Source organism: Bos indicus x Bos taurus, chromosome 4 (assembly GCF_003369695.1).
Source record: "Bos indicus x Bos taurus breed Angus x Brahman F1 hybrid chromosome 4, Bos_hybrid_MaternalHap_v2.0, whole genome shotgun sequence".
Classification (NCBI taxonomy): Eukaryota; Metazoa; Chordata; class Mammalia; order Artiodactyla; family Bovidae; genus Bos; species Bos indicus x Bos taurus.
In genome coordinates this window covers 21,810,312-21,833,461 of record NC_040079.1, presented here as the reverse complement: position 1 = coordinate 21,833,461, position 23,150 = coordinate 21,810,312, and the positions used below count along the sequence as shown (strand labels likewise).

The window sequence follows — 23,150 nt, the reverse complement described above, 5'->3', positions numbered from 1 at the left end:
TTTTGATTTTTAAAGTATTGTGCTTATCTTCTCTATGTTAAAAGACGGTATCACTACCACCTTAAGTCAAATACCAAGTATATGTGAAAATACTTCACAAAGCTACACTAACACAGAAAAAGTTTGAACTATTGAATGTGACACTATTTTAATATTCTTCCATAATGATAAAAAAAACAACAAAAAAATTTAGGGACTCTAATCACTTAGATAAAGGGATAAATACAAATGAAAAAATTTTATATTTGTATGCCCCCATTTTGAGCTAGAAAATACTTAAGATGACTTTCATATAAATCAGCTTAAGCCATTTAAAATGCTTTTTTTTCATTTATTTTCATTTTTTATTTTTTTTAAAAATGCTTTTCTCTTTTGGTAGGCTAAACATCAGCAATGTCATACAATTCAACCTAATATATTCAAAATGAGAAAAACTGTATTTGAAGTATCAATTCAGTCGCTCAGTTGTGTCTGACTCTTTGTGACTCCAAGAACTAACTACAGCAGGCCAAGCTTCCCTGTCCATAGCATGCCAGGCTTCTCTGTCCATCACCAACTCCTAGACAGTGCTCAAACTCATGTCCATCGAGTTGGTGATGCCATCCAACCATCTCATCCTCTGTCATCCCCTTCTCCTCCTGCCTTCAATCTTTCCCAGCATCAGGATCTTTTCCAATGAATCAGGTCTTCACATCAGGTGGCCAAAGTATTGGAGTTTCAGCTTCAGCATCAGTCCTTCCAATGAATATTCAGGACTCATTTCCTTTAGGATTGACTTGTTGGATCTCCTTGCAGTCCAAGGGACTCTCAAGAGTCTTCTCCAACACCACAGTTCAAAATCATCAGTTCTTCAGGGCTCAGTTTTCTTTATAGTCCAACTCTCACATCCATACATGACTACTGGAAAAACCATAGCTTTGACTAGATGGACCTTTCTTGGCAAAGTAATGTCTCTGCCTTTGAATATGCTGTCTAGGTTGGTCATAGCTTTTCTTCCGAGGAGCAAGCGTCTTTCAATTTCATGGCTGCAGTCACCATCTGCAGTGATTTTGGAGTCCAAGAAAATAAGGTCTGTCACTGTTTCCATTGTTTCCCCATCTATTTGCCATGAAGTGATGGGACTGGATGCCATGATCCTAATTTTTTGAATGTTGGGTTTTAAGCCAACTTTTTCACTCTCCTCTTTCACTTTCATGAAGAGGCTTTTTAGTTTTTCTTCGCTTTCTGCCATAAGGTTGGTGTCATCTGCGTATCTAAGGTTATTGATATTTCTCACAGCAATCTTGATTCCAGCTTGTGTTTCATTCAGCCCGGCATTTTGCATGATGTACTCCACGTATAAGTTTAATAAGCAGGGTGACAATATACAGTCTTCACATATTCCTTTCCCAAATTGGAACCAGTCTGTTGTTCCATGTCTGGTTTTAACTGTTGCTTCTTGACCTGCATACAGATTTCTCAGGAGGCAAGTAAGGTGGTCTGGTATTCCCATCTCTTTAAGAATTTTCCACAATTTGTTGTAATCCACACAGTCAAAGTTTTGGCATATCAACAAAGCAGAAGTAGATGTTTTTCTGGAACCCTCTTTCTTTTTCTGTGATCCAGTGAATGTTGGCAATTTGATCTCTGGTTCTTCTGCCTTTTCTAAACCCAGTCTGAACACCTGGATGTTCTTGGTTCATGTACTGTTGAAGCCTGGCTTGGAGAATTTTGAGCATTACTTCGCTAGCATGTGAGATGAGTGCAATTGTGTGGTTGTTTGAACATTCTTTGGCATTGCCTTTCTTTGGGATTGGAATGAAAATGGACCTTTTCCAGTCCTGTGGCCACTGCTGAGTTTTCCAAATTTGCTGGCATATTGAGTGCAGCACTTTCACACAATCATCTTTTAGTATTTGAAATAGCTCAACTGGAATTCCATCACCTCCACTAGCTCTGTTCATATTTGAAGTATTGGGTTGGCCAAAAAGTTTGTTTGGGTTTTTTTTGCAAGATGTTACAGAAAAACCTGAATGAACTTTACAACCAACCCAAAGCAGAGCTAAAGAATTCAGGGCAAACATGAACAAGTGGTTCCATATTCTTCAGGAAGTGTTGGACGTCTTTGAGCACAGAATCCCATCCTTTTACCCTTTTGCACATCTGGAGAATGGACACACTGAGTCTCAAGTTACCTTCCCTAACAAGAACCAGTTTTGTGTTCCTGGTGAGGTAGAGGGCTCTCTGCCCTCATAGGCAGCCATGCCAGTGCGACATTAACCCAGTCTGGGAAGTTTGAAGAGCTTTACAATGAACGCAGAACCCAGTAATACAGACATACAAAGTTACTGCTAAGAGCAATTTTACAGCTTCTGAATAATAAACTGTTAGTCATTTTACAAGCTTTTTTGTCCAATTTCCCTTGTCCTGTCTTGAAAAGATGCCATTTGGAGATAGAGTTCATCAAGTTCTTTCAGGATAATTAATTCCAACCATTCCACATCACTGCCTACATATTGCACTGCCTAGAAATTGCTTGTGGGGATGAATGACATGAGCAAGATTTTGATGATGCCTTCTTCACAGATAGAAAATAAAATAGCCAGCACAAACTGCACACATGGGAGCACGGCTGTTAGGGCAAGTTCATGAGGAGCCTCCAAAGGCAGGTTAGGGAGTTTGGGCTTCACTCTGAGTCCAGTGGTGAACCCTGAGCACTTGTGAGAGTGGGTGCTATGATACAATGGTAGGAAGCTGACATGGAGGGATGAACAGGTGATGGGCAGGAGGTCAGCCTGCTAGGCTATTAGTATAAAAGTTAAGGCAAGAGTGAAAATGTTCTTGAGGCTGCCAGAGTAGAAAGAAATAGTGGAAGGAGGAGGAGAAGAAGGACCAGAGGAATAAAAAAAAGGTTGGGGCGCCTACTCTGATGTAAATGTTGGTCTTGGAATGAGAAAGTTTTATACAGATACTAAAGCCACTGGGGGACGGGGGTATTTATCCGACTAAATACTCACAACTGGATGGATTACACTTTGTTTTTGTGTGCATGTATCTTTTTTTTTTTTTAATTTAATTGAACAACAGGACCTAATGTATAGCACAGGGAACTCTACTCAATATTCTGTAATAGCCTATACAGGAAAAGAATCTGGAAAAGAATAGATATATGTATATGTATAACGGAATCACTTTGCTGTAAACCTGAAACAAATACATTGTTAATCAATGCCACCCCAATATAAAATAAAAATCAAACTAAAAAAATAATAAATACACTTTGATTTCAAGTATCTCATGGCAAGAATGCTGTTTTTCAATACATTGTTTATCATAAGACCTGCCTTGTTTGTATTTGGCCCCATGAGTATAATTACACAAATTTGGACTCATGGATGGAGGTCTGGAAATAAGAATCTTACCTTAACTTGCCATTCATTTTGTTTTGATTGAGGCGAAATTCACATAGCAGGAAACCAACCATTTTACAGTGAACAATTCAGTGGTATTTAGTATTATGTTGACCAAAAAGTTTGTTCGGGTTACAGAAAAACCAACCCAATATATTACAATGTTATGTAACTACCACCCCCATCTCCAAAAGCCATTCGTTTTATTAAAAGTAACAACAGTACGACTCTTACCATATTTGGTTACCATCACAAGGATAACACACATAAGTACTTAAAAACTGGCTACCACACTAGGCCTTTAACTGACCATATGCCAGACACAGAAGATACACAGACACACACACACACACGAGTTATTTTAAGTGTTGTGGCAGGAACTGTATTCTAAAAACAGGCTCCCTGGAGTTTCACCACATATTAAATTCAGAAAATGAATTATTCTACTGATATCTTTGATATAAATCTTATAAAAAGGATGCCTCACATTCCTTTTATATGGTTACGAGAAGAATAGCTGTTAAGTTTTTTAAAAGGGCTAAAAGAAGACTTCAACGTGCCATACCTTATTGGGATAGCCGGACGCTTCCTTCCCAAATCAGCCTCAAAGAGGAAGCCTTCCACAGCGATAAATAAAAACTGTGCAAATGTCACAATGTTCCCACATCCTGGGTGTTTCCTGTGGAGTGGATAACAGAAAGAAAAAAAAAAAGCACAGAAAACTGAGCTAAAGGGCAGTGAGACTTGTTTTACTGGTAGTTCAGAATAACAGGGAAGATGGATTTCTATTACCCACTGTCCATCTTTATCTGCGTTTTCACATCCCATGGATCTCACAAACACAGCAACAGACCCACAGAGAAGAACGTCAGCTTTCTTCCTTCACTCTTCCGAGGGTGCAGCAGGCCAGGAGGAAGAACCACTCTGATAATGCTCATTCCAAGAACTATGATACAACTTTCCCAGTGAACTGTAGGAAGTTAGTCATAGGCTCTCAGTGGTATCCTCACTTAACCAAGAGGGCTTTAGTCCAGATCCTTGTCAGCTTGGACACAAAGTCCAGGGACAGAAATATGCTCAGGTCTCCTGTACTGTTTTAGCTTCCCTTGTGGCTCAGCTGGTAAAGAGTCCACTTGTAATGTGGGAGACCTGGGTTCAATCCCTAGTTTGGGAAGATCTCCTGGAGAAAGGAAAGGCTACCCACTCCAGTATTCTGGCCTGGAGAATTCCATGGACTGTATAGTCCAAGGGGTCGCAAAGTGACATGACTGAGCCACTTTCATTTTGACCTGTAATGTTTACATATCCTCCCGACCAGGAATCTCCAAAACTGTTGTCAATCAAAGACTCCTGTCCAATGTTGACCACAAGAACACTACCTTAGACAGAGACCCGATGCGGGCAACAACTGGTTGGGGGGACAGGGACGCGGAATCTTACTCTTTTTCTAAGTATAAAGCACAGGATAAACATACAGCATGTAAGTCCATTTATAGTGTATCTGCAGAGGGATGACTAGGGGAAAAAATATGCCCACAAAGGGTCTTTTGTGGGTACTGGGGGAGGGGCAATGATGAAGACAAGACTGAGGAGCACTGCTACAGTCTACCAGTCTCCACCATCCTTAACACAAATGTGCTAGGCACTCAACATACATCCTGGAATTCACTGGAACCTCTTCAGTCATCTATGCAAGGGTTGCGGGATCTTCCACAGTGACGCTTAGGAACAAATCTACAAGGTAGTAAAATTCTCTGACATTCCTCTTGAGGCACTTTGTGAAAGTTAGTTACTTAATACGTGTGGTTTGCTTTCAGCTTCATTTAGCATCATGTAGTGCTGCCCCATCACTGGAAGAAGGACAAAGTGAGCAGCTGTCTTTGTTTTCCTGAATCTTCCACAGTGCTCACATTACCATTATTCCCATATTATGAAACAGAGCCTCCCAATTCTATATCCACATCTTAACCAAAGACATTTACTCAAGCCTAGTGATTAGAGGGATTTAACAATTATTATATATTAAAATAACATTATTTATTAACAACTCCATTCTCTATCGGTGGTGTGTGCGCGCTCAGTTACTCAATCGTGTCCTACTCTCTGACCCCCTATGGACTGCAGCCCGCCAGGCTCCTCTGTCCATGGGATTCTCCAGGCAAGAATACTGGCGTGGGTTGCCATGCCCTCCTCCAGGGGATCTTCCTGACACAGGGACTGAACCCACATCTCCTGCACCTACTGCATTGCAGGTGAATTCTTTTCTGCTGAGCCACCAGGGAAGCCCCTATTGGTGGTATTAATATTAAAATAGCAATCCCAAGGATCTCATTCTTAAACTCACTAAATAAAAATAACTATGCCAAGCATAAGCCATTCCTGTATGGAGCTGTGCTTTCCATCTGAAGCGGAACTGTTGCTCCTATCTAGGCTCTACTGCTTATGAAGGCTTCCTTGAAAACTACTGCTCTGTATTCAACAATCTATTTTGGCACTCCTTATGTTTGAGGGACAGGGCGAAACATTGCAGGAATTCACACATAATCATATAAGTCATTTCCCTCATTCAAGGAACTAATCAAGACTATGAGCCTAAATATAAATGACAGGAGAGGGAACTTTAGCTTTAGCACAGCTCTCTTCAACTCCAGCTGAAATGAAAGTGAAAGTTGCTCAGTCCTGTCCGACTCTTTGCGACCCCATGGACTACACAGTCCATGGAATTCTCCAGGCCACAATACTGGAGTGGGTAACCTTTCCTTTCTCCAGGGGATCTTCCTAACCCAGGTCTCCTGCATTGCAGGCAGATTCTTCACCTTCACTAGCTGAACCGCAACGGAACCCCAAGAATACTGGAATGGGTAGCCCCTATCCCTTCTTCAGCAGATCTTCCAGATCCAGGAATCAAACCGAGATCTCCTGCATTGCAGGCAGATTCTTTACCAGCTGAGCCACAAGGGACTCAGGCTAGGCTGCTCTTTAAAAACCTGTAAGCCTGAGAAGCCTCACCCTCCTCTGTGGGGTTGGGCCCTGGAATGTGCACTTTGAAAGCTTCCCACTAGATCCTAATGTGCACCCAGAGCTGAGAAGCACTAGGGTAGGTCTGGGAGGTCTAGGAGTGTGTGTGTGTATAAGACGCACAAGTCTTAAGGGCTGCCATGGGGCTGAGAGTCCGTGTGCTCCACAGAACTTGTGCATGCCAAGTTGCTACAGTCACATCTGACTCTTTGTGACCCTACGGCTTAGAAGCACACAGTGACATGCAGGATCCAGCTCTGCCACTTACCTGATGACGGCGGAAGTTAATTACCCTAAATTTAGTTCCCTTATCTTTAAAGTGGGAACAGTACTAGTGCCCAATCTCCTTGAGTAAATAAGCCAGTCCCTGAAATGCACCTGACGGAGGGAAAAGGCAAAGAGCAGAACACTAGGATGCCTCCCAACCTAAGTATAGTAACTCTTTTAAAGACATTTATACTGACCAGGTTTTCTCACCTGTAAAATAGAAGTGATGTATTTTTAATGTCATAGTGAGGATTCAATGAGAAATCAACAATCACAGGACTCGGTCCAAGAAGGGCTCATGATACTTTTTGCTTTCCCTTCCATTTTCTCTTTATCAATGGCTTAGGCCAATTCAACTAATGAATAATTATTGAGAACATTCTGCATGTGCAGTTAAGTGCTGGCTGTGAGGGAGCTGCCAACTAAAATGAGACATGATCCCTGCCAAGCATGGATGGAGTAAGAGGCAGAAGGAACCCAGTGCCCTGATCCTTCTTCCTGGATGGTTAAAGGGTGTCCTGTTCATCTTCATGCTTCCAGTCTCTGGGCACTGAGTCTGGCCTTCACTCAAGCAACTGAAGCAAACATGACCTAGAATATTAGGATTGTATGAAAGTTAAAAAGAAACTACTTCAAAAAAAAAAAAGGATTCCCTTTAAAAGTATATTCTTCCTATCCTATCCAGGACATTTTAAAGTGCATCATAACAGGATTGGATCAAGATGGCAGAGGAGTAGAACGTGGAGCTCACTTTCTCCCACAAATACATCAAAAATACATCTACGTGTGAAACGATTCTCATGGAACACCTACTGAACACTGGCAGAAGACCTCAGACTTTCAAAAGGGCAAGGAAATCTCCATGTAACTGGGTGGGACAAAAAGAGAAAAGAGAAAGGAATCGAGATGGGAACCTGACCCCTTGAAAGGGAGCTGTGAAGGAGGAAAGGTTCCTGCCCCTGGGAATGGCCCTCTCTAGTAGGGAGATCAGCCAGGACAGAGAGGGAGCTTCGGAGTCCTGGAGGAGAGCACAGCAACTCATCTGTGAAAGGGAAAGAGAAAGACCCGCATAGACGGTCAGTGCTGCCCAGCTCTCCCCAGACTGAGATGCTTCTCTACTGGGGTGGGTGGGGGCTGGGTACTGAGGCTCGGGTTTCAGAGCTCAGACTCTGGGGAGAGGACTGGGGTTGGCTGCATGCAGACAGCCTGAGAGGGCTGGCTAGGATGTGGTGTGCCACAGGCAAGGGAGTATGGGAAGATGCTTGGGCCCACCAGCGAAGCAAGGCCATTGTTGGGGGGTGCGTGAGGAGGTGGTGGGCCCACCACAGGAGCTTCCTTCTCTGAGTACACTCTCAGGAGGCAGGGCACAGGCTACTTGAACTCGAGGAGTCCCAAGGAAAGAGACACCATCCAAACCTAAAACAGCCCTCATGCCAAAAAATATTAAACTCACACAAGCTATGCAGGGATGCTCCCACATACAAATAGCCCTCCAAGACTACAGTAGATAGTTGGTTTTTCAAAACTCATAGAGTAAGAGGGATATAAGCAAAATGAAGAAGCAGAGGAAACACTCCCAATTAAAAGACCAAGAAGATTCCCCTGAAGGAACAATGACATAGATCTCCTCAGTCTAAAAGACACCAAGTTCAAAAAGGAGGTAATCAAAATACTGAAGAAATTAAGAAAGGCTATTGACAGAAATGCAAATTACTGTAAAAAAGAACTAGAAACATAAAGAGGCAAGAAAAATTTTTAAATTCACTTGCCAAGACAAAAGTAGAGCTAAAGGCAATGGACAGCAGGATGAATAATGCAGAAGAAAGAGTAAGTGACCTGAAAGACAGAATAATGGAAATTACCCAATCAAAACAGCAGACAGGAAGCCAAATGGAAAAAAAAAAGAATGAAAGCAATATAAAAGACTTGTGAGATAATATAAAGCATGCCAATCTATATATAATAGGTATTCTAGAAGGAGAAGAGGGATTGAAAATGTATTTGGAGAAATTATGGCCGAAAACTTTCCAAACCTAAAGAAGGAAACAGATACTCAGATACAGGAAGCACAGAGAGTACCAAACAAGATAAACCCAAACAGACCTATACCAAGACATATTTTAATAAAAATGGCTAAAGCTAAAGAGAGATTTCTAAAGACAGAAACAAAAACAGTCAACTATAGGGCTTCCCTGGTGGCTCAGTGATAAACAACTGATCCAGTAAGATCCCACACGTGATGTAGAGCAACTAAGCCCATGTACCACAACTACTGAGTCTGTGCTCTAGACCCTGAGGGTCACAACGATTGAAGCCCGCACTTCAGGGCCTGCACTCTGCAACAAGAGAAGCCAGCACAATGAGAAGCCTGTGCACCGCACCTAGAGAGAAGCCCCTGCTCGCTGCAACTAGAGAGAGCCCGCACAGCAACAAAGACCCAGCAAAGCCAAAAATAAGTAAATAAAATTACTTTTTAAAATGAGTTAAGTATAAGGGAACCCCCCATAAGGCTATGAGCTGATTTCTCCACAGAAACACTGAAGGTCAGAAGGGAGTGGCAAAACATATTCAAAGTCTTGGAAGGGAAAAATATGGAGCTTAGATTACTCTACCCAGCAAGATCATCATTCAGAAGAAATAAAGAATTTCTTAGACAAGCAAAAACTAAACAAATACAGCAACTTTAAAAACTATCCCAAAAGAAATATTGAAAGGGCTTCTCCAAATAGAAAAAAAGCAAGACCATATAGGAAGGAGGAAATCACAATTGGAAAGTAAATCATTTAAATTGGCCAGTACACAGATTAAAAAAAAAAACAACCTACTTGTGAAAGTGATGATCAACACAAGGAACAAGAAAAAGATAAACATGAAAATGTAAAAAAAGACACCAAAATCAGAGGGAAGGACAGTAAGAAAATACAGATTTAAAAAAAAAAAAAAGTGTTTGAGCCTATAGTCTGAAGCAATCTAAAGCAATATGAAGGGGTTAACACAATTGGGGAAAAAAAGGTGGGCTACCACAAATCGAAAACATTGATTCTCAAAAACCAAAAAGAAGAGAACACAAGCATAAAATATATCAAACCACAAAAAGAAACAGAAGAATCAACTGGAAAACAAAGTTTAAAATGACAATAAATACATGCTGCTGCTGCTGCTAAGTCGCTTCAGTCATGTCCGACTCTGTGCAACCCCATAAACGGCAGCCCACCAGGCTCCCCCACCCCTGGGATTATCCAGGCAAGAACCCTGGAGTGGGTTGCCATTTCCTTCTCCAATGCATGAAAGTGAAAAGTGAAAGTGAAGTCGCTCAGTCGTGCCAGACTCTTAGCAACCCCATGGACTGCAGCCTACCAGGCTCCTCTGTCCATGGGATTTTCCAGGCAAGAGTACTGGAGTGGGTTGCCATTGCCTTCTCTAATAAATACATATGTATCAATAATTACCTTAAATGTCAATGAACTGAATGCTCCAATCAAAAGAACAAAGTGGCAGACTGGATTTAAAAACAAGAGCCTACAATATGCTGCCTACAGTATGAGACCCACCTTAGGGCAAAGGACACACATGGGCTGAAAGTGAGGGAATGGAAAAAACATATTTCATACAAATGGAAATGACAAGAAAGGAGTTGCAGTACTCATATCAGACAAAATAGACCTTAAAGCAAAGGCTATAAACAAAGATAAAGAAGAACACTATATAATGATTAAAGGATCAATACAAGAAAAGTATTTTACACTCATCCACATATATGCACCTAATAGAGGAGCACTCGAATACATACAACAAACACTGACATAAAAGGAGAAATTGATGAGCATATAATAGTAGGAGACTTTAGCTTCTCACTCACATCAATGGACAGATCTTCTAGACAGAAAATCAATAAGGCAACAGAGATCCTAAATAATACAATAGAATTGACGTTTTTCAGGACATTATAACCGCCTTCTTCCCCGAAAAAGAAAACACATTCTTTTCAAGTGCACATGGAACATTCTCTAGGATTGACCACACACTAGGGCACAAACTAACTTCAACAAATATAAGAGTATAGAAGGAGGCCCTGGAGCGTGTGGTGTGGCGGCAGTTGGGCTGCGCGAGTTGTGCCAGAGAGAGACTCTGCGGTAATATCTGTTACGCCTTGCTAACTGGAGTGGAAAGTAAAAGGGACCTCTCCTCCTCCATCTTCTTTTTTCTATCTCTGCCAGGCGGGCATGATGGCACAAGCCGCAGCGACAGGTGCCAGCAAGAGGCTATGGCTGAGGTGGCCGCGGGGGGAGAAGGTTCCTCAGGCCCGGCAGGCTTGCCTCGAAGCCGGGGCCTGTCGAACAGGCCCTTCGAGCCCCAGGCGTTGGGTCGCAGCCGGAGCTGGCGGCTCACTGGCTTCGGCATGCAAGGCTGAGCCTGCAAGGCCCCCCAGGGGATGCTGCTCAAACTCCAGGCGGGACTGACGCAACCGGAAGTACGACCAGCGCTGGGCCAGAGCCTCGTCGGAGGCCTTGAAGAGATGGCCCAGGAAGCCGATCTGCCTGGTGAGGGCAGAGCCCAGCCCGCCCTTCCCCAGCCTCGGCATTGGGATGGATTCCCGCATCATACCCCTGAGGCACAGGGGGCCTGTCCTTGGTGCAGACCACCGACCTCTTTTACCCCTCGGTGGAAGATCCCTACAGTGATGGGGCCCATCACATGCACCAACGTGCTGAGTGACCGCTATGCCATGGGCATTACTGAGTGTGACAACATGTTGATGCTAATCAGCGTCAGCCAGAGCATGCCTGAGGAGGAGTGAGAAAAGATCACACCACTCATGATCAAAGGCTTTCGGGATGCTGCCGAGGAAGGAGGGACTGCAGTGACTGGTGGGCAAACGGTGGTATTATCATTGGTGGGGTTGCGACTGTGGTATATCAACCAAATGAATTCATCCTGCCTGACAGTGGGGCAGTTGGGGATGTGCTTGTGTTAACTAAACCCTTAGGAACCCAAGTTGCCTGTCAATGCCCACCAATGGCTGGATAATCCTGAAGGATGGAATAAGATAAAGATGGTGTTCTTCAGAGAAGAGGTAGAACTGGGCTATCAGGAAGCTATGTTCAACATGGCTACCCTCGATAGAATTCAGTTCAGTTCAGTCGCTCAGTCATGTCGGACTCTTTGCGACCCCATGAATGCCAGCACACCAGGCCTCCCTGTCCATCACCATCTCCCGAAGTTCACTCAAACCCACATCCATCGAGTCAGTGATGCCATCCAGCCATCTCATCCTCTGTCGTCCCCTTCTCCTCCTGCCCCCAATCCCTCCCAGCATCAGAGTCTTTTCCAATGAGTCAACTCTTCGCATGAGGTGGCCAAAGTACTGGAGTTTCAGCTTTAGCATCATTCCTTCCAAAGAAATCCCAGGGCTGATCTCCTTCAGAATGGTCTGGTTGGATCTCCTTGCAGTCCAAGGGACTCTCAAGAGTCTTCTTCAACACCACAGTTCAAAAGCATCAATTCTTCGGCGCTCAGCCTTCTTCATAGTCCAACTCTCACATCCATACATGACCACAGGAAAAACCATAGCCTTGACTAGACGGACCTTTGTTGGCAAAGTAATGTCTCTGCTTTTGAATATGCTATCTAGGTTGGTCATAACTTTCCTTCCAAGGAGTAAGCATCTTTTAATTTCATGGCTGCAGTCACCATCTGCAGTGATTTTGGAGCCCAGAAAAATAAAGTCTGACACTGTTTCCACTGTTTCCCCATCTATTTCCCATGAAGTGATGGGACCGGATGCCATGATCTTAGTTTTCTGAATGTTGAGCTTTAAGCCAACTTTTTCACTCTCCACTTTCACTTTCATCAAGAGGCTTTTTAGTTCCTCTTCACTTTCTGCCATAAGGGTAGTGTCATCTGCATATCTGAGGTTATTGATATAGAACAGAGAAATGAAGTGTCCTTTGTCATTTGTAATCTGCCCAGCATTGCCAAGATGGCTGCCATCAGCCAGGCCAGCAGGTGCTCTGGTTTCCTGCAAGGAACCTCAGCAGAAACTTCTGGAGGGCTACTGATTTGTCTGCCAAGAGAACAGACAGTTCACTTTTGTTCAGAAATCAAATCTTCAAAGTATGGAGAGGGTCGTCAAGCCCGGATTGTCAGTATTCTTGAAAAGGGAAACCAGACAGCCTGGATCATTGACAAGCCTCACGTTATTGAGGTCCTGCCTTGTGGGGCCACTGGTACTGCTCTTGCTCCTGAGAACTCCAGTGCCTCCTCTGAGCCTGGCTTGTGAGATGGAACAGCAGAAGTTGTACACAAGCATGGACCATTCTCTACAGTTGATTTTAGGAAGAAATTTCCAAAGAAGGCTGCCCGGTTAGTACTTCCAGCTGCTCTTCCTAGGTAATTTGAATCAGCCCATCAAAAACTGCAGATTCCAAGGCCAGAAGTAACATTTTTGGACTTCCAAGGGGTAGATTTGTTCATCTCTTGAGTGGAAAAAGAGCAGGAAACCCCATTTCCTCTTTCCAAGAGCAAGATGAGATTATTCAGGTTTGAGATACTTTTCTTGGCACAGGGTTAATTGATTTTTTTCACAAGGAGTGAGGTTATTTATTAAAATTACATGGACACCAAAAATAGATTGCAAAATGAAAAACACTTAGATCAGAAGCAAATAAGTTTGGACCAATACTGTTGATAAACTGAAACTGTTATGAGAGATTAAAATGCAATGTCAAATTCTTATTGGACTACTCTGAAATACTGGCTCTTTCCTACTCTGGAGCAGAATTGAGCAGCTTGTCCAATGACTGGGAAAGGGGGACCTCCAACCACCTTACTTGATCTCTGCTAACAATGTCTCTCTCTAAATCCCTTTAAGGACTGGGAGAAGCAGAGCAAACCTCAGAGCCCAGGCCTTGGTGGATATTAAGATGTTAAATCTTGTGTTGAAAATTCCTGGTGATTTCATCAATAAAGCTATTTCTAGTGAAATAAAGAATTTTGTTGGGGAAAAAAAAATTACTTCAAGCATCTTCTCTGACCACAACAGCATGAAACTATAGATCAAATACAGGATAAGAAATGAGGGGGGGGAAAAAAAAGATTATATGGGAACTAAACAACGTACAAAAAACCAATGGGTCAATGAGGAAATCAAAAAGGAAATTAAAAAATACCTTGAAACAAATGACAATGAAAATACAACCATACAAAAATCTATAGGATGTAGTAAAAGTAGTTCTTAGAGGGACATTCCCAGTGATACAGGCCTTCCTCAAAATATTAGAAAAATCTGAAATAATAACCTACCACCTAAAATAATTAGAAAAAGAAGAACAAACAAAATCTAAAGCCAGAAGAAGGAAGGAAATAATAAAGATTATGTGTGAAAGTTGCTCAGTTGTGTCTGACTCTTTGAGACCCCATGGACGGTAGCCTGCCAGGCTTCTCTGTCTATGGAATTCTCCAAGAAATTCTACTGGCATAAGTAGCCATTCCCTTCCTCAGGGGATCTTCCCAACCCAGGCATTGATCCCAGGTCTCCCTACTGCAGGCAGATTCTCTGCCATCTGAGCCACCATGGAAGATTAGTGAGGGAATAAATAAAATAGAAATTAAAAGGGCAACAGAAAAAATAAGTCAATAAAACCAAGAGCTGGTTCTTTGAAAGGGTGAACAAAACTGACAAACTTCTGGCCAGGATCACCAAGAAGAAAAGAGAGAAGAGAACAAGTAAGAAATGAAAAGGGAGAAACCACAACTGATAACACACAAATACATAAAAACCTTAATAGAATACTATAAACAATTACATGCCAACACAGTTAACAACCCAGAAGAAACAGACAACTTTCTACAAACATACAGCCCACCAAAACTGAATCAAGAAGTAGATAATTTGAAGAGACCAGTCACTAGAAGTGAAATAGAATCTGTAACAAAAAAAAACAAAACACCCTATAAACAAAATTTCAGGACCAGACAGCTTCACAGGTGAATTCTACCAAACACACATAAAAGAACTTATACTGATTCTTCTTGAAGAGGAGGGAACACTCCCAAAGACATTTTACAAAGCCACCATCACCCTGATGTCAAAATCAGACGAAGATACCACCAAAAAATAAAATTACAGGCCAATATCTCTGAGGAATATAGATGCAAAAACCCTTAACAAAATATTAGCAAATCAAATCCAACAACATTTAGAAAAGATCATACACCATGACCAAGTGGGATTCACCCCAAATTCACAAGGATGGTTCAACATATGCAAAATCAGTGTAATACACGTTAACAAAAGAAAAGTAAAAAACCACATGATCATCTCAATAGATGCAGAAAAAGCATTTGACAAAATTCAACATCCATTTGTGATTAAAAAAAAGAAAAACTCTTACCAAAGTGGGTATACAGGGAACATATCTCAACATAATAGAAGTCATTTATGACAAACCCATAGCCATTTTAATACTCAATACTCAATATAATCAGAGAAGGCACTGGCAACCCACTCCAGTACTCTTGCCTGGAAAATCCCATGGACAGAGGAGCCTGGTAGGCTGCAGTCCATGGGGTTGCTAAGAGTCTGGCACGACTGAGCGACTTCACTTTCACTTTTCACTTTCATGCATTGGAGAAGGAAATGGCAACCCACTCCAGCGTTCTTGCCTGGAGAATCCCAGGGACAGAGGAGCCTGGTGGGCTGCCGTCGCACAGAGCCAGCCACAACTGATGCGACTTAGCAGCAGCAGCAGCAGCACTCAATATAATACTTTTAGCAAGAAAGCCTTCTTGCTAAAATCTGGAATAAGACAGGATGCCCACTCTCACCACTTTTATTTAACACTGTATTGGAAGTTCTAGCCACAGCAATCAGACAAGAAATAAAAAAGTATCCAAATCAGAAGGAAAGATAAAATTGTCACTATATGCAGATGACATGAAACTATATATACAAAACTCTAAGGTCTCCACATAAAAGCTACTAGATCTAATAAATGAATTCAGCAAAGTGCAGGATACAAGATTAACATTCAGAAATTAGTTGCATTTCTTTACACAAACAATGAAATAACAGAAAGAGAATGTAGGGGAAAAAAAAAAACTTTAAAAAAATCACACCAGAAAACAAAATAAAAAAATAGGAATAAATCTGACCAAGGAGGTAAAAGACTTATATGCTGAGAACTATAAAACACTAATAAAGGAAATCAAGTAGGATTCAAAGAAATGGGAGAATATCCCATGCTCTTGATTTGGAAGAATTAATATTGTTAAAATGGCAATACTGTCAAAAGCAATCTACAGATTTAATGCGATCCCTAAAAAATTACCCATGATATTTTTCACAGAACTAGAAGAAATAACCCCAAAATGTATATGGAACCATAAAAGACCCAGAATTGCCAAAGCAAACCTAAGTGGGGTGGGGGGAGCAAGAGACATAACTCTTCCAGACTTCAGACAATACTGTTAATAAAAAACTACAGTAATCAAACCCTGCAGGAGGGCATTGGCAACCCACTCCAGTATTCTTGCCTGGAGAATTCCACGGACAGAGGAGCCTGGCGGGCTACAGTCCGTGGGGTCACAAAGAGTCAGACACAACTGAGCGACTAACACACACACAGAATAATCAAAACAATGTGGTATTGGTACAAAAACACATGTACAGATCAATGGAACAGAACAGAGAACCCAGAATAAACCCACACACCTACAGTCAATTAATCTTTGACAAGGGAGACAAGAATATAAAATGGGCAAAAGACAGTCTCTTCAGCAAGTGGTACTGGGAAAGTTGAACAGCTGCATATAAATCAATGAAGTTAGAACACAACCTCATACCATGCACAAAAATAAACTCAAAATGCCTTAAAATCTTAAACATAAGACATGATACTATAAAATTCTTAGAAGAGAACATAGGCAAAACATTTTCTGACATAAATCATACCAATGTTTTCTTAGGTCAATATCCCAAGGCAACAGAAATAAAAATAAACAACTGTGACCTTACAAGCTTTGGCAGAGCAAGTGAAGTCACTCAGTCGTGTCCGACTCTTTGCGACCCCATAGACTGTAGCCTACCAGGCTCCTCTGTCCATGGGATTTTCCAGGCAACAGTACTGGAGTGCATTGCCATTTCCTTCTCCAGGGGATCTTCCCGACCCAGGGCTTGAACCCAGGTCTCCCGAATTGTAGACAGACGCTTTACCGTCTGAGCCACCAGGGAAGTCAAAGGAAACCGTAAAAAAAAAAAAAAAAAAAAATCTATAGAATGAAAGCCATAGCATCATTTGCAAATGATGCGCCATACAAGGGCTTAATCTCCAAAACATACAAACAACTCATACAACCCAACAACAAAAAAAACAACCCAATCAGAAGACCTTAATAGACAATTCTCCAAAGAAGACATACAGATGGCCCATGAAAAGATATTCAACATCACTGTATTAGAGAAATGCAAATCAAAACTACAATGAGGTACCACCTCACACCAGTCAGAATGACCCATCATTAAAAAGTCTACAAACAACAAATGCTGAAGAGGATGTGGAGAAAAGGGAACTCTCCTATCTGTTGGTGGGAATATAAATTGGTGCAGCCACTATGCAAAACAGTATGGAGGTTCCTCAGAAGATTAAACACAGACTTATCTTATGTTCCAGCAAACCCATTCCTGTGCATACATCCAGAGATAACTCTAACTCAGAAAGATACACATACGCCAGTGTTCAAAGCAGCACTACTCACAATAGCTAAGACATGGACACAACTCAAACGTCCATCAACAGATGAACGGATAAAGAAGATATAGTACATACATACAACGGAACATTATTCGGCCATAAAAAAAACAAACAAACAAAATAATGCCATTTGCAGCAACATGGATGCAACTAGAGAATATCATGCTAAGTGAAGTCAGAGAGAGAAAGACCACATGACATCATTTATATGTGGAATCTAAAAATGGCAAAAATGAACCCATCTATAAAACAGAAATAGAACCACAGACATAGAGGTCAGATTTGTGATTGCTAAGGGGGAGGGGAGGACAGCGATGGACTGGGGAGTTTGGGGTTAGCAGATGCAAACTATTATACATTGAATGGATAAATAACAAGGTCCTACTGTATAGCACAGGGAACTATGCAGTCTCCTGGGATACACCATATACCATAATGGAAAAGAATATTTAAAAACATGTATGTGGTGGCGGTTGGTGGTTTAGTCGCTAAGTGATGTCCGACTTTTGCAACCCCATGGACTGTAGCCTGCCAGGCTCCTCTGTCCATGGGATTCTCAGGCAAGAATACTGGAGTGGGTAGCCATTTCCTTCTCCAGGGGATCTTTCCAACCCAAGAATCAAACCCAGGTCTCCTGCATTGCAGGCAGGTTAACATTCTTAACCTACTAAGCTACAAGGGACGCACTCCCCCACCCCCACAAAAATTTATGTATGTGTATAACTGAGTCACTTTGCTGTATAGCAGAGATTGGCACATTAGAAATCAACTATATTTCAAGTTTTTTAAATGTTAAAAATAACTGACTGAAATCAAGATCTTGAAAGCATAGCTGTACCCCCGTATTCACTGCAGCACTATTTGCAATACCTGGTGATGATACAGAAACAACTGAAATGTCCATGGACAGGTGAATAGATACAGAAAATGTGGTATAAACATACAATACTATTAACCTTAAAAAAGAAGGAAATGATATCATTTGCAACGACATGGAAGACATGCTAAATGAAGTCAGTCACAAAAGGGGAAATACTGCATGACTCCTCTTACATGAAGCATCTAAAATCAATCTTACAGAAGCAGACAACAGATGGAGACCACCAAGGTCAAGGGGGAAGGGAAAACGGGGACCTGTTGTTTAATGGGTGTAAGTTTTCAGTTATACAAAGCAAATAAGTTCAAAAGATACCTGTGCATTGAAGTACATATGGTTAACAATTCCATATTGTACACTTTAGAATTTGTTAAGAGGGTACATCTTATGTTCAGTGTTCTTATCATAAAATAGAACACAAGAAAATTTTGGAGGTGATGGATATGTTTATTACCTTGATTATGATGGCTTCATGGTGTTATTTTATAACAATACCTGTCTCCATAGTAGGTATTATTATGCCCATTTCATTGCTAAAGACACTGAGGGCCATATGACACTGAGTTAGGTAAGTCTCTCAGGGCTACCTGGCAAATAAATGGTGTTTCCATTTTATTATTATTCTATTTATTATTATCATTGTTATTATTATTTTTTTCTTTTTTGTCACGTAGCATGTGGGATCTTAGTTCCCCCACCGGGGATTGACTCGTGCCCCTGCACTGGAAGCGCTGAGTCTTAACCACTGCACTGCCAAGGAGGTCCCTTTTTAATTCAGTGATTTTTAGTATATGTAGAGTTGTGCAGTCATTTCCATTATTTAATTTTAAGACATTCCAAAAGAAATCCCATACCCATTAGGAATCAGTCCCCATGTCCCCCTCCTCTTGACAATCTAATCTACTTTGTCTCTATTTCCATAGGATTTTTATATCTCCCTAATGTGCCCACATAATTCAATTTTTAAGAAATCAATTTACCGAACTTTTTAAGAACACAATGCTGTATAGCTACCAGTGGAACAATTTAACTTGAATAATTCATTTGAAAACATCAGAGTACAAACCTAGATCTTTTTCTCCTAAATCACTTATTTTCTTGAACTTTATTCCTCAGGAATTATAATCACTAACTGCAAATCATTTCTGTTTGAATTCTCTTTGGCAAGAATCCAAAGTTTTACTTTTAGAAAATGTCCTTATTTAACATTAGGCACTTGATTAAAAAATAAAATGCCGAAAAGAAAATGTTTCAGATTGTTTTCCTGATCTAAGACACTTTGCCTAGACAGGGAACTGATGTATATCTTGATTCCGAAGTAGAAGGTGAACTCTCTCAGAAGGAAGATCAAAGCACTCATTCAATACTTCATGCTTGCCCTATGCACTGCATGGGTGCTTTGTATTTTATTATAGGTCCCAATCATAGGTATGAAATCAGAAAGAAAAACCTAAATTTGTTTTCCAATTTGGAAGAGAATGATTAAAAATGCTCATTTTACAAGTCACTTTAGTATTTCCATTCATACTTGGTGTTCCATACCTAATGATTTCAAGAAAACCACAGAAGAAGCACAGTGCCTGCTCTACAAAATTTTATTAGCTTTCCACTATGAAGAAGGCGATGGCACCCCACTCCAGTACTCTTGCCTGGAAAATCCCATGGATGGAGGAGCCTGGTAGGCTGCAGTCCATGCGGTCATGAAGAGTCGGACACAACTGACTTCACTTTCACTTTTCAGTCTCCTGCATTGGAGATGGAAATGGCCACCCACTCCGGTGTTCTTGCCTGGAGAATCCCAGGGACAGCAGAGCCTGGTGGGCGGCCATCTATGGGGTCGCACAGAGTCGGACACGACTGAAGCGACTTAGCAGCAGCATGATGTCCCAAGACAAGAGTTACAAATTATGGGAAGCCAAATCTACAAAGAACCTTGAAGACTATCTAGTCCAACCAGTTCTTACTTTCTCAATCTGAAACATGATTAAGTTGGAGTTGCCCAAGAAAATTAGGAAAAAACTACTATTCAGTCTGGGGTACCACTCATTAAATTAGCAAATGTACCCCTTACCACTGTATGCAAACATTCAGATGAATAATGCAGAAAAACATTCTGTACAGTCATATTTACCTATAACTTTTCAGGAACAGTTAATAAAACAGAGTTGTTGTTTATCACTAAATCATGTCCAACTCTTTGCAACCCCATGGGCTGTAGCCCACCAGCCTCCTCTGTCCATGGGATTCTCCAGGCAAGAATACTGGAGTAGGTTGCCATGCACTCCTCCAGGGCATCTTCCTGACCAAGGGATTGAACTCTCATCTCCTGCATTGCCGGCGGATACTTTACCACTGAGCCACCTGGGAAGCCCAATAAAACGGGTATACAAATACTGAAACAAAAGTTGTTAAAAGGGGAACGAACCAAATATGAGCTTCAGGCTTTGCACATGAATTTCATTTAATCCTTCAAAACCCTGTGAGGCTGGCAGAGCTATCGCCACCCTTTCACAGCTCAGGAACAGACTCAGAAAGACCAAGTAATTTAGCTAAGGGCTCACAACTGGTTAAAAAAAAAAGGCTCTCAGTTGCTAGCATATTCTGATGTCATACAGCCTTTGGCAAGATTTAATTTAATGGCATATTCAACATAAACACACTATTATTCTCTGACCTTCATTTCCATGGCTGACCTGATTTCATCACATTTTTATATTTTTAAACCAATTTCCAAAGTGACCTTCCTTTGAAGTGTACCAGCTGACAGCTGGGTGCATCTTTTCCTTTTATTTTCATATCCCTCACCACTTAGTCCCAAGAATGACAAATGACAGATCTTTATCAACACTTTTTGCATAATAAAATTTCAAGCTCTGTAATTGCAAAAATTAACCCCAAAGAATTCCCTTAAGTAAACTGGTTGCTTCTGAATAACTTAATCAATAGTGTCATGAAAATAAAATACAAGTCTAATAAGCACCACACGAGGAACTGGGTGACCAAAACTATGGGCTACTCCAGTTTAAAAATAACAGGAAGGCTGAAAAAGATACTCGACTAAGAGTTTAGATTCTTGGGTTCCAGTTCTGGTTCCGCCACTTACAAGTGATAAAAGAGAACCTAATTTCTTGGGACGTGTTTCACTTTCAGTAAAACAGAGAATATAATTGTTGACCTATCTTGTACATAAGATTGTTGTGATAGGCAATGGAGATAATTGTGCAGATTTTAAAACAAGGTGTTAAACAGCACAGATATTATTTTATAGCTGGAAAAAGGAAGCCCAGAGAGGCTAAATAACTTGAAAACGTCACACAGCCAGGCGAATGACAGAGCCAAAGGCTGAAACTCATGAGATTTTCAGTCTTGAGCTTTTCCAGTCCACTTGTCGCCTTTTCTGTAACAGTTTGTGCTCAATGACCTTTGCACATTGTTACTTAATACTGTTTGTGTGCCACCTCAATAAAGCTACCTTAGTGTCCTTTGGGAAAGTGTCATAACCATTCTTAATTTATAAAGTTTACGCCTCAAATTGCAAGCTTCCTAATTTATTGAATAGTATCTTAATGCTGGAAAATCTATCTCCGGTCAATTAGACAACTTTCTGCCTAAGAATTCGTTCTACTACATCCCCAAGAGGTATGCTGGGTGAAGTATCATAACCATCTCTAAGGCCAATAAAACAAATGTTCTGCAGCCTACTTTAATACAACTGAAACCTTCTTTGCAGTGTAAACCAAGTCAGACTGCTTTTTAAGTCCAAGCTTTGCTCAAGTCATACAAGAGGCATTAGCAGGATCGAGAAGAGCTGGGGGGAATCTTGGCTTCTGCCACGAGTTACCTTCGACCCTGCGGGGTGGAAACTCTACAGACTTCAATCCTCCAGGGTATGAAACGGGCGGGTGACGATAGCATACACCCCGAGGGTTCCCCTAGAGGGATGCTGAGAAACTGTTGGGCAGGAGAGCTGACGGTGCATAGGATGACGGACCAGCCAACTCAAAAAGGTCCCAGGTAGTCCAGAGCAGACCCGGGCGGAGGCGATTCCATCCCGGCCCGCGCGCGCCTCGGGGTAAGGAGGGAACGGCAACAAGACCGGGCGCGGGCGCGGGCGCGGGCGCGGGCGCGGGGGGTACGCCGAGCTGCAGCGTTCGGGGGCGCCCCTCCTCCCGCTTCTTTTGTGCGACCGACGGGGGTCACTCACCGGGCCAGGAGCTCTAGGAAGATCACGTTACTGCAGCAGCCTGCGAAAACCAGGCCCACCGCGAAGGCCGGGCGCATGGCCAAGACAGGGGAAGGGGAGCGAGAGCGCAGAGGAAGCGCCCAACTAGACCACTACCCCAGGAAGCCCGGCTACCGCCTCGCCGTGGCACTGAACATCACCACCGTCCTGGAGCGCCGCTCTCCCGGGTCCGTGACGGTCTCCCTTTTCTCAGCGGCTGCCACCAACGCTGCCGGTCAAGGAGCTGTAGTTCGCCGTCAACCGGAGCCCCATTCATACGAGGGGTCGTCCGAGTCCGGGCTAGACTACACTTCCCAGAATGCCGCGCGCCCGTACGTCAAGCTGCAACGTATTCCGCTTCTGCCGGGCAGCTCAATCGAAGAGAGAGGCGAGGTGCCCGTCATGCCTCGCGCCGTAGCGAGCCGCGAGGCTTGCTGGGAAGTGAAGTTCCAACGCTGTCAATGTTGTTTCCCGTGAGGCAGCCAAAGGCTACGAAAAGGATTCGTCCATCGTTTTCAGGGCAAACTCACAGCTGAGGGCACTAGAACAACACACCTGTGATTGACTGATAATTAGAAGTGTTCTAGGATCTAACACGGAGAAGGCAATGGCAACCCACTCCAGTA

At 42.2% G+C, this 23,150-nt stretch overlaps 1 protein-coding gene and 1 pseudogene across 1 annotated transcript in view; one reads left to right on the top strand and one right to left on the bottom strand.

The window, feature by feature from the left end:
* The window catches only part of SLC35B4 (solute carrier family 35 member B4), a 40,986-nt gene extending 18,129 nt beyond the window's left edge, over positions 1-22,857 (bottom strand). Inside the window, exons 1-2 of the mRNA XM_027538959.1 lie at positions 22,507-22,857; positions 3,955-4,068 (exon numbers count right to left, since the gene is read on the bottom strand). Of these exons, the coding sequence (XP_027394760.1) occupies positions 3,955-4,068; positions 22,507-22,583 (191 nt within the window). The 5' untranslated portion in view covers positions 22,584-22,857. The remainder of the gene's footprint in view (positions 1-3,954; positions 4,069-22,506) is intronic.
* LOC113891775 lies at positions 10,901-13,831 on the top strand (annotated as a pseudogene).
* Positions 22,858-23,150: the final 293 nt, after the last annotated feature.